Genomic DNA, 14,245 nt, shown 5'->3' on the forward strand with positions numbered 1-14,245 from the left:
GAATCAAAAATTATACACAAATCTTTGACTGGGCCAGGGGTCAATGCTCCTAATTCAAGGGTCAACTGTAATTTCTTTTTTAACTTTCTTATTTTTTGGAGATAGGGTCTCACTTTATTGCCCAGGCTGGAGTGCAGTGGCACGAATATGGCTCACTGCAGCCTCGACCTCCCAGGATGAAGAGATCCTCCCGCTTCAGCCTCTTAAGTAGCTGGGACTACACGTGCGTACCACCACCCCTGGCTAATATCTGTATTTTTTGCAGAGACAGGGTTTCACCCTGTTGCACAGGTTGATCTTGATCTCCTAAACTGAAGCAATCCGCCAACTTCAGCCTCTTAAAGTGCTGGGATTATGGGTGTGAGCCACCATGCCCAGCCCTCAACTGTACCTTAAGGAGCAAAAAAAAAAAAAAAGTATTTGAAATTATGTGGTGATACAGCAAGACAGACTAGAATTCTGAAAAAGAAACTCATTTAAAATTTTAAAATTAGGCGGGGCATGGTAGCTCAAGCCTGTAATCCCAGCACTTTGGGAGGCAGAGGTGGGCAGATCACTTGAGGTCAGGAGTTTGAGACCAACCTGGTCAGTATGATGAAAGCCCATCTCTACTAAAAATACAAAAATTAGCCAGGCATGGTGGCGCATACCTGTAATCGCAGCTACCTGGGAGGCTGAGGCAGGAGAATTGCTTGAACCCAGGAGGCGGAGGTTGCAGGGAGTGGAGATTGCACCACTGCACTCCAGCCTGGGCAACAGAGCGAGACTTCGTCTTGGGGAAAAAAAAAATTAAAACTTAAAACCCATTAATCTACGAAGTACCTCTAAGGCACACAATCACTGCTGAATACTAGGAAAGAATGAGTAGAAAAACAGATCTGTTATTCAAAAAGATCATTCAGAACATATTAAAAAGAGAAAGTAAATAATTCCCAAATCATAAATTTCTATGAAAGAACAGGCATTCTGGAATGTTGACAAGTAGACAATAAGATTTAAATTCATTTAAAATGGTATTGGGGAGTTTTGCTTCCCATCTGCTACAAGAACTGCCCTCCTGCTATAAAGAGCTAGAAAACCAGATGAAATCTATGAAATAACAGTTTTCACACAAAGGACAATATGCATCACAGGACTGTGTTCCCTGAGAGAAAAATAACAAATAAACTAAGCTCTGCAACTGGTCCAGCTTACTGCCTACTGATGCTTTCAAAGTCACCATTCCAAGAGGGGAAACCAACAGAACCCAGCAGTCACACCAAGTTGAAGAGACTAAGATGAGAGTTAGGAGGCCAAGGCAGCTAGAATTTGTGGGAGAGAATACTAGAAAAGCGGGAGCTGCACAGAGAAAGCACTCTGAAGAGCTGCAGAGGGTCCCCTCAAGAACACAGCTAAGTAATGATTTGCGCATGAGTAAATTCAATCGCTACAAGTCCAGGGAAAGGATCACCCAAACAGACTAGGATGAACAATTCTCAGGGCTCACACAGAGATTGGAACAGTTCACATTCCTATGAGCCAGACTGGAGAGATCCTGTAATACAAGGGAATTTGGATAGAGTCCTCAAAAGGGTCACGTCTTAGTACTAGGGATTAAGTAGCACCAGAGCACAAAATCGTATTAATCCATCATAAGAAGCCTCAAAACAATTAATCTGATACATAATTAACTAAATGCCATACCGAGGTCCAATACTCTTTAAAGGAAAACAACAATATTTAGCATTTAACATAAAATCCACACTGTATGGAAACCATTAAAAATTATAAGACATGCAAAAAAGCAGAAAAATATATACCAAAATCAGGATAAAAGTCAGTAAATATAAACATACTCAGTATTGAGAGATGAAGTAGAATAAAAGGACCTTAAAATAAATGTTACAAATCTTTTAAAATTTTTCTTAAGGAAAAATTTTGCAGATTGGACACTGCAAAGAAAAGACCTTGAAGACAGCAATAAAAGTATCCAAATGAAGCACAAGAGAGAAAAAGACTGGAGAAGGAAATAACCAGAGCTTCTGCAGGATACTATCTAGGGAAGAACATGCATTTACAGTCAGGCATCGCTTAATGGTGGAGATACATTCTGAGAAATGGGTCCTTACGCAATTTCATCATTGTGTGAACATTATAGAGTATATTTACACAAACCTAGATGGTACAGCCTACTACACACCTGGGCTATATGGTAGAGCCTATTGCTTCTAGGCTAAACCTGTACAGCATGTTACTGTACTGAACACTGGAGACAAATGTAACACAATGGCAGGTATTGTATATCTAAACGTAGAAAAGGTACAGTGAAAATACAGTATAAAAGTGATACAGGATGCTTACCATGAGCGGAGCTTGCAGGCCTGGAAGGTGCTCTGGGTGAGTCAATGAGTGATGGTGAGTGAATGTGAGGGCCTAGAACATTACTGTACACTACTGTAGACTTTATGAACACTGTACATTCAGGATACACTAAAATTATTTTTTGGTATTTTTCTTCAATAACTTAGCCTTAGCTTACCATTACTTTCTACTTTATAAACTTTTATTTTAACTTATTGACTCTTTTGTAATAACAGCTTAAAATACAAATTACTGTATAGCTGTACAAAAATATTTTTCTTTATACGTTATTCCATATGCTTTTTTATATCTTTCAAATGTGTGCTTTTCTTAACCTTTTTTGTTAAAAACCAAGACATAAACATATACATTAACCCAGGCCTACACAGAGTCAGATCATCAATATCGCTGTCTTCCACCTACACATTTTGTCCCACAGGAAGGTTTTTAGGGGCAATAACACACGTGGAGCTGTCATCTCCTTTGATAATAATGCCTCCTTTTGGAATACCTCCTGAAGGAACGCCTAAGGCTGTTTTACAGTTACTTCGTTTTTTGTAAGTAGAAAGAGTACACTCTAAAGTAACAATAAAAATTACAGTATAGGCTGGGCATGGAGGCTCATGCCTGTAATCCCAGCACAAAGAGGCTGAGGCAAAAAGATCGCTTGAAGCCAGGAGTTCAAGACCAGCCTAGGCAACACAAGAAGTCCCCATTTAACATAAAATCCACAGTGTATATATTTTTTTAATTACCCAGGTGGGACGGGGTGTGCGTGTAGTCCCAGCTATACTCAGGTGGCTGAGGCAGGAGGATTGCTTGAGCCCAGGAGCTCTAGGCTACAGTAAGCTATGATCAGGCCACTGCACTCCAGCCTGGGCAACAGAGCAAGACTCTGTCTCAAAAAACAGACAAACAAAAATTAACTATAGTAAGTACATAAGCCAGTAACACAGTTGTTTATTATCAAGTATTATACACTGTACATAATTGTATATGCTATACTTTTATATGACTGGCAGCACAGGCTTGTTTACACTAGCATCACCGCAAATGTGAGTAATGCCTTGCACTACAATATCACCAGGTAGTAGAAAATTTTCACCTCCATTATAATCTTATGGGACCTCCATCATATATGCAGTCAGTCATTGACCAACATCATTATGCAGCACTTGTCTGTAATAGGCATCCCAGAAAGGGAATAAAGCAGAAGATTATCTTCAAAGTGCTAGAAGAATAACTGTTAACCTAGAATTCTACCCAGTGAAAATATCTTTCAAAATGAAGAAGTCATAAGCACATGAAAAGATGTCAATATTCTTAGCCATCAAGAAAACACCAATTAGCCAGGCCCAGTGGCTCATGCCTATAATCCCAGCACTTTGGGAGGCTGAGGCAGGTGGATCACCTGAGGTCAGGAGTTTGAGACCAGTCTGGTCAACATGGTGAAACCCTGGCTCTACTAAAAATACAAAAATTACCCAGTGGTGGTGCACGCCTATAATCCCAGTTACTCAGGAGGCTGAGACAGGAGAATCACTTGAACCCGGGAGGTGGAGGCTGCAGTGAGCCAAGACTGTGCCACAGAACTCCAGCCTGGGCAACAGAGTGAGACTCTGTGTCAAAAAAAAAAAAAAAAAAAAAACAGAAAAAACAATCAAAAACTTTACAACTTGGCTATAATTAAAAAGATAACAACAAGTGTTGACAAGGATGTGGAATATTGGAACCCATATACAATGCTTGTGCGCATATAAAATGGTGCAGCCACTTTGGAAAACAGTTTGGCAGTCCTCAATAGTTAAATATACAGTCACATATGACCCAGAAATTCTACTCCTAAATATATACCTAAGAGAAATAAAATCATATGTCTAAATAAAAATTTATGTATCCTAAGGCTGAAGCAGACAGAGTACAAATAACATATTGTACTGAAATATAAAATATGTTGTATATAACTGAAATGTACTGTGGTATCAGAAAGTAGAAAGCACTCAAAAAATAAAGAGGACATGTCAAAAGGAATAGAAGTGAACATAAAGGCTCCTAATCACCAAAATAACAACAGTAATGGATTATAACCCAAAGAATAAGAATCTATACTGATATACATAAATTATAATCAAATACATGAATAAATGGGAAACTCTTTTGTACAATAGGGTTTTACACAATAGAATTTCCATTGTTCCTTCTATAAATTGTTCCTTCTAAATGTAGAAGACATAAGGGATATTTTTTAATCACCATTTGGCAAACACCACCATAATAACTGTTTCAGTAAGAATCAATAATAGATGCCAAAATTAGGGGGCAAAAGCATTAGAAACAATATATGTACATAATTTCAAAGGACCTCCTACAAGATGCTTATTAATTGCAATGGGAAAAATAATAACCCTTTCAGTGAAGAAATCTGTCAGACAGCAACGAGCAATCAAAGTTAACATCACCAAAAATGGATAAATCAACATCATGTGCTTTCTAATACACTGTATTGAAAAGCATATGTCACTCCTATGTTCAAAAGTACATAATTTGAAATTAATCATGAGGAAACATCAGACAAACCCCAAATGAGGGCTCTACACAATAACTGGCCAGTACTCTTCAAAAGTGTCAAGGACATCAAATACAAAAAGAGACTGAGAATGTGTTCCAGGTTAAAGGAAACTAAGGAAACATCGTACTATAGTTATCAAGATTTTAACACTTAGGGGATGCGAGCAGAAGATAAATCGGAATTTTTAAAACTATTTTTGCAACTGTGAGATTTTTTAAGCATGAAATTATTTCAAAAGAAATTTTTTTTCCATATATTGTCCAGGCTAGAGTGTAGTGGCTATTCAGAGATCTCACTACCCATCAGGACAGGAGTTTTCATCTGCTCTGTTTCTGACCTGGACCAGTTCAGGTATATGCAGCCTAGAGAATAATTTTCCTTCTGTGAGTTCCTTTGAGCAATCAAGAATGGAGCTTCTAAAAAACAAGTGAGCTAAGAATCAACTAGGAAGACTTGTAGGAACACATAGGCATCACGTATTTTGTATTAGGAAAAATAGTGGACTGTAGTGGATTGAAGATGGCCACACAGTTTTTGTCACTACTCCCATCAAGAGGTGGAGTCTATTTCCCCTCTCCCCAAGTCTCTGGGCTGGTGTCATGACTTGCCTTGACCAAAAGATTTCTGTGTAAGTGTGCTATGCCACTGCCACACTTCCATTCTCTCAAGAGCCAGACACCAGGATATAAGGAAGCTTGATCTAGAGACCATTTAGAAAGAGAACAAGGCCAAATATAAGAGAAGTGCCCCAGACTTCCAGCCAACCCTGCTAAGGTCCCAGATCTGTTAAAATGGCCATCTTGGATCTTCCAGTCTCAACTAGCCACAGGCTGAATGCAGTCACATGAGGGATCCCAATGAGACTGGCAGAAGACCTATGTAACTCACTACATTCCGGACCAATAAAAATTGTTACTATTTTAAGCCATCAACTTTTGGAATGGTTTGCTACACAATAATAGGTAACTAAACAATGGTGATAATTCTGTTGTGATTTTTTTGCTTTTTTTTTTTAGCATTTTCTACAACCTTTTCCTTCAGCAATAGTAAATGGCTTTTACAGATGCTGTGACTGGTCTGTAGAAAAATGGGAGAAGGCAGTTTGCAGGGACACCAAAATGCATTCCCAGAAGATCAGCTAAGCAAGACAGTTACTCTCCTGGGGCAGTTTGTGAGTGTTTGAACAGAGTATACTAGTTGTCCATAATATCCATTTCCCCTTCTTTCAGCATAATCTTTTTTTTTTTTTTTTTTTTTTTAAAGACAGAGTCGTGCTCTGTGGCCCAGGTTGGAGTGCAGTGGTGCAATCTTGGCTTACTGCAACCTCTGCCTCCCAGGTTCAAGCCATTCTCCTGCCTCAACCTCCCGAGTAGCTGGGATTACAGGCGTGTGCCACCACACCCAGCTAATGTTTGTATTTTTAGTAGACATGGGGTTTCACCATGTTGGCCAGCCTGGTCTCAAACTCCTGACCTCAAGTGATCTGCTTGCCTCGGCCTCCCAAAGTGCTGGTATTACAGGCGTGAGCCACTGCGCCCAGCCAAGAATAACAGAATTTTTAACTGAACATGTGGCTGTCAAAATAAAGACTACATTTCCTTGCCTTACTCAAAACTAAATTCTTGTGACTAAATTCTGGACAAAGGGATGTTGGCAGAAGTATGGTATGGCAGTTTACAGGAAAAAGGCTGCTAGTCAAGTTTGGCCCCTTGACCCTTCAGATAACCAGCTGCCTGGAATTCACACCTTAGACCAGCAGCTGCCCACCTTTTTGGCACCAGGGACTGGACCATGAATTGGCTGATGGAAGCCAATTTTTCCATGGACCAAGGGTGTGGGAGATGGTTTCAGGATGAAACTGCCCCATTTCAGATCACCAGGCTTTAGTTCGTTCTCATAAGGAGTGTGCAACCTAGATCCCTTGCATGTGCAGTTCACAACACGGTCTACACTCCTCTGAGAATCTAATGCTGCTGCTGACCTGACCGGAGGTGGAGCTAAGGTGGGAATGCTCACTCGCCTGCCGCCCACCTCCTGCCATGCGGCCTGATTCCTCACATGCCACAGATCAGTACCAGTCCCCAGCATGAGGTTCAGGGACCCTAGCCCTAGACCATGAGAATGACACCACACCCTAGGGATTGCCAAGTTGTGAAGTGAAAGGACCATGGGTTGCTGAGGACTTCATAAAGCAGGTCCACTATACCAATCTATGACTGTAAAAGGTACATTTTTTACATGAAAAAAAACCAACTGGTTACCTGGGGTTTTCTGATGCTCTTAATTGAATCTAATCCCATCTGATGCAGTGCATAGCAACAAGAAGAGCTCTCCCTCACAGAAATAAAGAAGTTTGGAATACTGTATCAAAATGTACCTTCCCCCCAGTATTCTCTACTCCTCACAACGACAATAATACATTGGTCCAACAGGAGCTCATTTATAAAGGGTCACTCGGGTAAGAAAAAGCAGTACAGAACTACAAACCAAATCTCCACATTCTTTCTACATCATTAAAAGAGGCCATTAAAACATGTCTCCTTGCCAGGCACCGTGGCTCACACCTGTAATTCCAGCAGGCGTGAGCCAACACGCCGGGCAAGGAGATGTGTTTTTTTGTTTTCTTTTCAGACCGAGTCTTGCTCTGTCGCCCAGGCTAGAGTGCAGTAGTGCAATCTCAGCTCACTGCAACCTCCGCCTCCCGGGTTCAAGCAATTCTCCTGCCTCAGCCTCCTGAGTAGCTGGGATTACAGGCACTTGCCACCACACCCGGCTAATTTTTGTATTTTTAGTAGAGATGGGGTTTCACCATGTTGGTCAGGCTGGTCTCGAACTCCTGACCTCATGATCCACCTGCCTCAGCCTCCCAAAGTGCTGGGATTACAGGTGTGAGCCACCGCGCCCAGCTGGAGACATGTTTTAATGTGAGACATGTTTTTGGAGGCTGAGGCGGGCAGATCGCTTGAGCTCAGGAGTTTGAAACCAGCCTGAAGGCAGCATGGCGAAACCCCATCTACAAAAAATACGAAAATTAACCAGGCATGGTGTTTTTTTGTGCCTGCAGTTCCAGCTATTCAGGAGGCTAAGATGAGAGGACTGCTTGAGCCGGGGAGGTTGAGGCTGCAGTGAGCCATGATCATGCCACTGCACTCCAGCCTGGACAAGAGAATGAAATCTTGTTCAAAAAACAAAAACTAAAACATGTCTCTTTATCACTAAATCTATACCCAGCCATCAAAGAGGAAATATGTATCCCATTAACAAATAATTACTAAATATCTACTATGTTCCTAACACCATGTCCCATTAACAAACAATTACTAAATATCTACTATGTTCCTAATACCAGTCTAGGCACTAGAAATATACCAATAAGCAAGAACAAGACAATCCGTACCTTCACAGAACTTAAATTGTAATGGAGGGGAATGTCAAACCACTTATTAAATTAGATAATATATATAAAGCATTCAGAATAGTGACTGGCATATCGTAAATGTTCAATAAATATCTGATTCGCTATAAATATTACCTCTAAGTTTCTGGGTCATCAGCCTTATGCAGACTAAAAAGTAAGCCTTCCTATTCACCCAGCTAAAAACCAAGAGATTCTCTAGATGGTTTTGTACTGAATGTCCTTACTTTTGATCAGCAGGCCATCCTTTAGAGAACTGTCTCCCTCCCACAATCTTTATCTTGTAGACCTACACAGAAGCACACAGGTCCAGCTGGATTTCCTTACTCAGGAATTGGAATTACAGGAGAGACAGGAAATGAGAAACACTCAGAAGTCCAGGGATTCACATGGCTGAGCTCCACATGGACCCATTTCTGCCAGCACCACTTGGCTCCTATCCCTCTTGAGGCCTGGCTGTTCAGATCCTAATTCACTTATTCCAATAAACCTCTTTCTCTTGCTGAAAATAGCCAGAATTGTGTTGCTTACAAAGAATCCTACCTGATACAGTTGTGTGAAATAAGATCATTCTACAAAAAGTAGTGTTTACAACCAAATACAACTGCCAAAACTCATTAAACTGTACCTTTAAAATGAGTGTATTTTACTATTTGCGAAGTATACCTCAATGACACTGGGTGGGGAAAGCATTTTATTTAAAAGTGTAAACAGCACACTTATTCTGAATAATAAAATATTTTTAGGTTATTTCCACGTACATTAATTTCATTATGCTTTATGACTAAAAAGCTTATATGGTTATCCCTCCATAGCTGCAGGGGATTGGTTCTAAGATTCCAGCAGATCAAGTCCCTTATATACAATGGTGTAGTACAATACCTAATGCAATGTAATTGATAGGTAAATAGTTGTTTACTGTATTTTTTATAGGAGTCTCGCTCTGTCGCCCAGGCTGGAGTGCAGTGGCCGGATCTCAGCTCACCGCAAGCTCCGCCTCCCAGGTTCACACCATTCTCCTGCCTCAGCTTCCCGAGTAGCTGGGACTACAGGCGCCCGCCACCTTGCCAGGCTAGTTTTTTGTATTTTTTAGTAGAGATGGGGTTTCACCGTGTTAGCCAGGATGGTCTCGATCTCCTGACCTCGTGATCCACCGTCTTGGCCTCCCAAAGTGCTGGGATTACAGGCGTGAGCCACCGCGCCCGGCCTGTATTGTCATTTTTTATTTAATTAAAAAAAAATTTTTTTTTTGAGACAGAGTCTCGCTCTGTTGCCCAGACTGGGGTGCAGTGGCAGGATCTTGGCTCACTGCAACCTCTGCCCCGCCGGGCTCAAGCTATTCTCCTGCCGCAGCTTCCCGAGTATCTGGAATTACAGGCTCCCGCCACCATGCCTGGCTAATTTTTTTTTTTTTTTTTAAGTAGAGACGGGGTTTCACCATGTTGGTCAGGCTGGTTTCAAGCTCCTGACTTCAAGTGATCCAGCCACCTCGGCCTCCCAAAGTGCTGAGATTATAGGCGTGAACCACCATGCCCAGCCAATTTTTTAAAAAATATTTTTGATTTGAGATTGGTTGAGTCCAAGGATGTGAAACCACAGATACAGAAGGTTGCCTATATGAAGAGAAAACACTTAATATGGCCCATTTTAATATAGTCCCAGTTAAAATCAAGTTGTAGTAACTGCAACAATTCTAGAATGAGAAGTATGTCAATATCTAAAAACTATATCTTCCTTACTAGTGCAATAAAGCTCACAACATACATAATGATCATACCTTGCTTTCTCGTTTATTGATAGCACCCTACAGTACTTTGATTAATTATTTGTTTTGCTTACATTTCGACTCTCTACTTAGTCTTACTCTGCAAGCAGACTATATCACAGCAGGAAACCCCTTCAAAATGAAAACCTCTTCAAGCTCCACGAAAGACTGAAATGAGGACAGTCACACTTGCTCATGTTTTACATGACATGAATTTAAGACATGCCTCACTTGGTCACACCATGCTCTATTCATTGAGGAATCCTTATGACAGGGGCTCCTCGGAATACCTAAGAACATGATTGTCCTACTTGCCACGAATCTAAAAGGCCACCCTTGATCTCACAAATCCACACTGAATCTGTTACCTATTAGTACACCCTAATCACTTTTGAGATGTTTTATATTTTAAGGTTAGTGAAAGATTAAATAATGAAAAAGGAAGACTTGGGCCGGGCACGGTGGCTCACGCCTTTAATCCCAGCACTTTGGGAAGCCAACGCAGGCAGATCACTTGAGGCCAGGAGTTCAAGATCAGCCTGGCCAACATGGTGAAACCCCGTCTCTACTAAAATTACAAAAATTAGCCGGGCGTGGTGGCACGTGCCTGTAATCCCAGCTACCCAGGAGGCCGAGGCAGGATAATTGCTGGAACCAGGGAGGCAGAGGCTGCAGTGAACCAAGACCATGCCACTGCACTCCAGCCTGGGCAACAGAGCAAGACTCCGTCTCAAAAAAAAAAAAAAAAAAAAGACTTTAAACACTTAAGTTGCATGTGTATAGATTTATGATAAACCCCACATGTATTTACTATCACTTTCTTATTTGCAAATACTCAATTCACTGTAATTTTGAAAACATTACAGCCAGGCTCAGTGGCTCGTGCCTGTAATCGCAGCACTCTGGGAGGCTGAGGCAGGCGGATCATCTGAGGTCGGGAGTTCGAGACCAGACTGGCCAACATGATGAAACCCTGTTTCTACTAAAAATTCAAAAATTAGCTGGGCGTGGTGGTGCGTGCCTGTAATCCCAGCTACTCAGGAAACTGAGACAGGAGAATCACTTGAACCCAGGAGGCAGAGGTTGCAGTGAGTCAAGATCATGCCACTGCATTCCAGCCTGGGTGACAGATTGAGACTCTGTCTCAAAAAAAAAAAAAGAAAAAGAAAAGAAAACATTACAAAAACTCAAATTTCTGCTCTCAGAACTTTCAGATTTAGACACTTTATAACAGCAACGCTTTTACCTACCAAGTTCCACTACGAAATCTAAAACTGTCACCCCCTTCTCCATCAAGCTTTTAGTGGAGCTTTCAAATCGATTTCCTAAAGCATCCTACTGCACGGCCTCCGGTAGCCAGCCTAGGTAGGTACCACACATAGCCAACCAGCCCTGAAATCAATAAAATACATCTAAACTAAAGCCTAATTTTGCAATATTAATAGTCCAGCTTCCTGGCCTCTTTTCTTCAACTTAAATTTTAATTACCTCACAGTTCCCATTTCTACAATAGGACCCAAAATATTTACAGAATGAAAATCAGAAAAGCCCCAGCGTTCACCTACCCAACATTTGGCAATCCAACAATACCAATTTTCAGTGAGGTTCCAAATCTTCCAATGATTGGGGGTGGTTTAATTCCGTCACCTCCCTTTTTAGGGGGCATCTGAAATACCAAAGCAAACATATGAACAAAACTTTTTACTATCCACATGGACCCAAAACACATGTCATCATATAAAATACATTATTGAATTAAGATTAAGAACAAAACATACTTTATATAGCGATCCAAAACTAACACAGAGCTAAATCCTTTTTTTAGCAAAAATTTTTTAAAAGTTCTGTAAACCTATCTGTTGTCAAAAAAGTCGCTATTGAGAAGTCCCAGAAAGACTGATCTAAAATCAATATTTGTTGGGCCAGGCACAGTGGCTCAGGCGCTGTAATCCCAGCACTTTGGGAGACCGAGGTGGACAGATTGCTTGAGACTGGGAGTCGAGACCAGCCTGGCCAACAGGGAGAAACCTCGTCTCTACTAAAAAAAAATACAAAAAATTAGCTGGCCGTGGGGGCGCGTGCCTGTAATTCCAGCTACTCGGGAGGCTGAAGCTAGAGAACTGCTTGAACCCGAGAGGCGGAGGTTGCACTGCGCGGAGATCACGCCCCTGGGCTCTGCCTGAGCGACAAAGCGAGGCCCTGTTTCAAATAAATAAATAAAATCTTTGTGGCACCAGGAATCAAAGATAAACTAAGAGTTTAGCTACCAATCTTCCATCCAGACTGCTCACAAAACACTTTATTTCTTAACCTGATACATGGTTATATGAATGAAAGCATTTGGAAGCACGTACATAGATGAGAGTCAAAGAAAATTCCATCTGGAACCACCAGCAACCAAGTCACCCTTCACACAAAACCATTCCTCTATAATCTGGAATCTTATCCTTCCCATTCGCCCACAATCCCCATTTTCACATAGATGAACACCCACCAGATACTGCGGTCCTTCCACCAAGTCCCTGCCACCTTTGGCACTGAAGGTACGGCTCATCAGTCCTCATAAGCAACCTCCATAATCTACACTATGGTTACTATTTCTAATCGTAAATTAATCGATGGAACTTTTTATTTACAAGTAGAAACTTTCTCTGTCCCTTACTAGTTCTGTCTCCAAATCATGCGTGCAGAATTAGTCCCACTCTTGTACTGCAAAGTGAAATCACAAGGACCGCTAAGCTCACGTCTCAGAAGCTGGGAACTAAAACTGTCCCTGTATTCTGGCTGAGAGTTGTATCTCCTAGGACCACGCTGGGGCCAAGCCCTCGTAGTAGTATTCCAGCCTCTGATCCCTGACCCCGAGCGCCAGGAATTTCCCTTCTCAGCGTCCTGACACCTGTTCCTGGCCAACCCCCAGGCCTCCAAAGAACAGACACATGAACAGCGCCTGTCGGGTCCTCTGGCCTACCGAGGGGTGGCCGGCAGCCCACCCAAAGTGGGCCCCACCCCCATCCTCCTCTCCGGACGGGGTCACCGGGCGTCCCGGCCTCGGGAGAAGGCTTTCCCCAGGGTTTTCCCGCGTGAGGTTAGGCCGATCTCCCGACTCGCGGCCTAGTCCGACAGCGCCTCATTCATCCACACACCCCCACGCCACCCGCTGCCCTGGCCCCATCTTGGCCACTGAGCCCGGGCCTCGCGCCAGCCTCAGGGCAATGAGCCCGGGCACCGAAGACCTGGCAGAGATCGCGCCCCCGGGCTCCCTGAGGGCCTCACCGTGCTCGGCCTAGGCGATGACACGGGGTCCCAGCGGCAGCTAGAGAAAGGTCCTGCCGGCAGCCGGAGGCGGGGAGGAAGGAGGAGAGAACGCAGGCCCGGCCCATCCGCCGAGCGGCACGCACGACGGCGGCGGCAGCGGCGGAACGGGCGGGCCGGGCGCCGAGCGGCACCTGCGCGCAGGCCATGGGCCCCGCCCCTCCCCGCTTTGCCCGCGCGCCCCGCCCATTGGCCCGACAGGCCGGGGAGGCGGGAGCAGGGCCGGAGGAGCCCAGGGTGGGAGGAGCCTCGCGACTGACGCGAGGGCTGGAGAGGGGCAAGGTGCTGACCAGGCCATTCCCGGGAGCTCTAGTCTTCTGCTTTAGCGCATGGGCTTCTCGGTTCTAGGTCTCCGCTTCCGCCCGGCTGCGCGGCCTGGGTTACCTGCTCATGTTCACTCGCGGGCCTGCAGCCCCGCGCTTCCCCAGCCGGACTGCGAAGCGCCTTGGGCCCTGACTTCCCTCCGGGAGATCCGGGGCGCCTGAAGTCAGGCAAACAGCCACACCAGCCCCGGGGACCGCGTGGCCGCTAGCCCATCTCCCTTTTCCTATAACTTTATTCGCTCAGTCCGTGCGGAGATAAGCTGTTAACTAAACGTTCTTGAAGGAAAAGGGGCTAAGGGAAACTTTAGTCTAAGGATTTCTTCCTCGCCTTATAGTTAAAGCGTCGCACACAGGTACTGGATCACAGAATGCGTTTAATTGAGCCAATTTCCTCCCTTTTCCTCTTGGTGGTTGAGAGCAGGTGCCTTTGAAATTGGGGGATTTCCAGTCTGGATTCCGCCACTCATTGACTGTGTGACCCTAGACAAATTAACTTCGCTGTACTTCTGTTTCGTTCTGGA

General features: G+C 43.5%; 1 protein-coding gene across 1 annotated transcript in view; it reads right to left on the reverse strand.

Annotated features, from left to right (window-relative positions):
* The window catches only part of OLA1 (Obg like ATPase 1), a 170,365-nt gene extending 156,762 nt beyond the window's left edge, over window positions 1-13,603 (reverse strand). The window contains exons 1-2 of the mRNA XM_003907627.3: window positions 13,363-13,603; window positions 11,655-11,755 (exon numbers count right to left, since the gene is read on the reverse strand). Of these exons, the coding sequence (XP_003907676.1) occupies window positions 11,655-11,755 (101 nt within the window). The 5' untranslated portion in view covers window positions 13,363-13,603. The remainder of the gene's footprint in view (window positions 1-11,654; window positions 11,756-13,362) is intronic.
* Between the last annotated feature and the right edge of the window lie 642 nt (window positions 13,604-14,245).

Source organism: Papio anubis, chromosome 10, assembly GCF_008728515.1.
Source record: "Papio anubis isolate 15944 chromosome 10, Panubis1.0, whole genome shotgun sequence".
Classification (NCBI taxonomy): domain Eukaryota; kingdom Metazoa; phylum Chordata; class Mammalia; order Primates; family Cercopithecidae; genus Papio; species Papio anubis.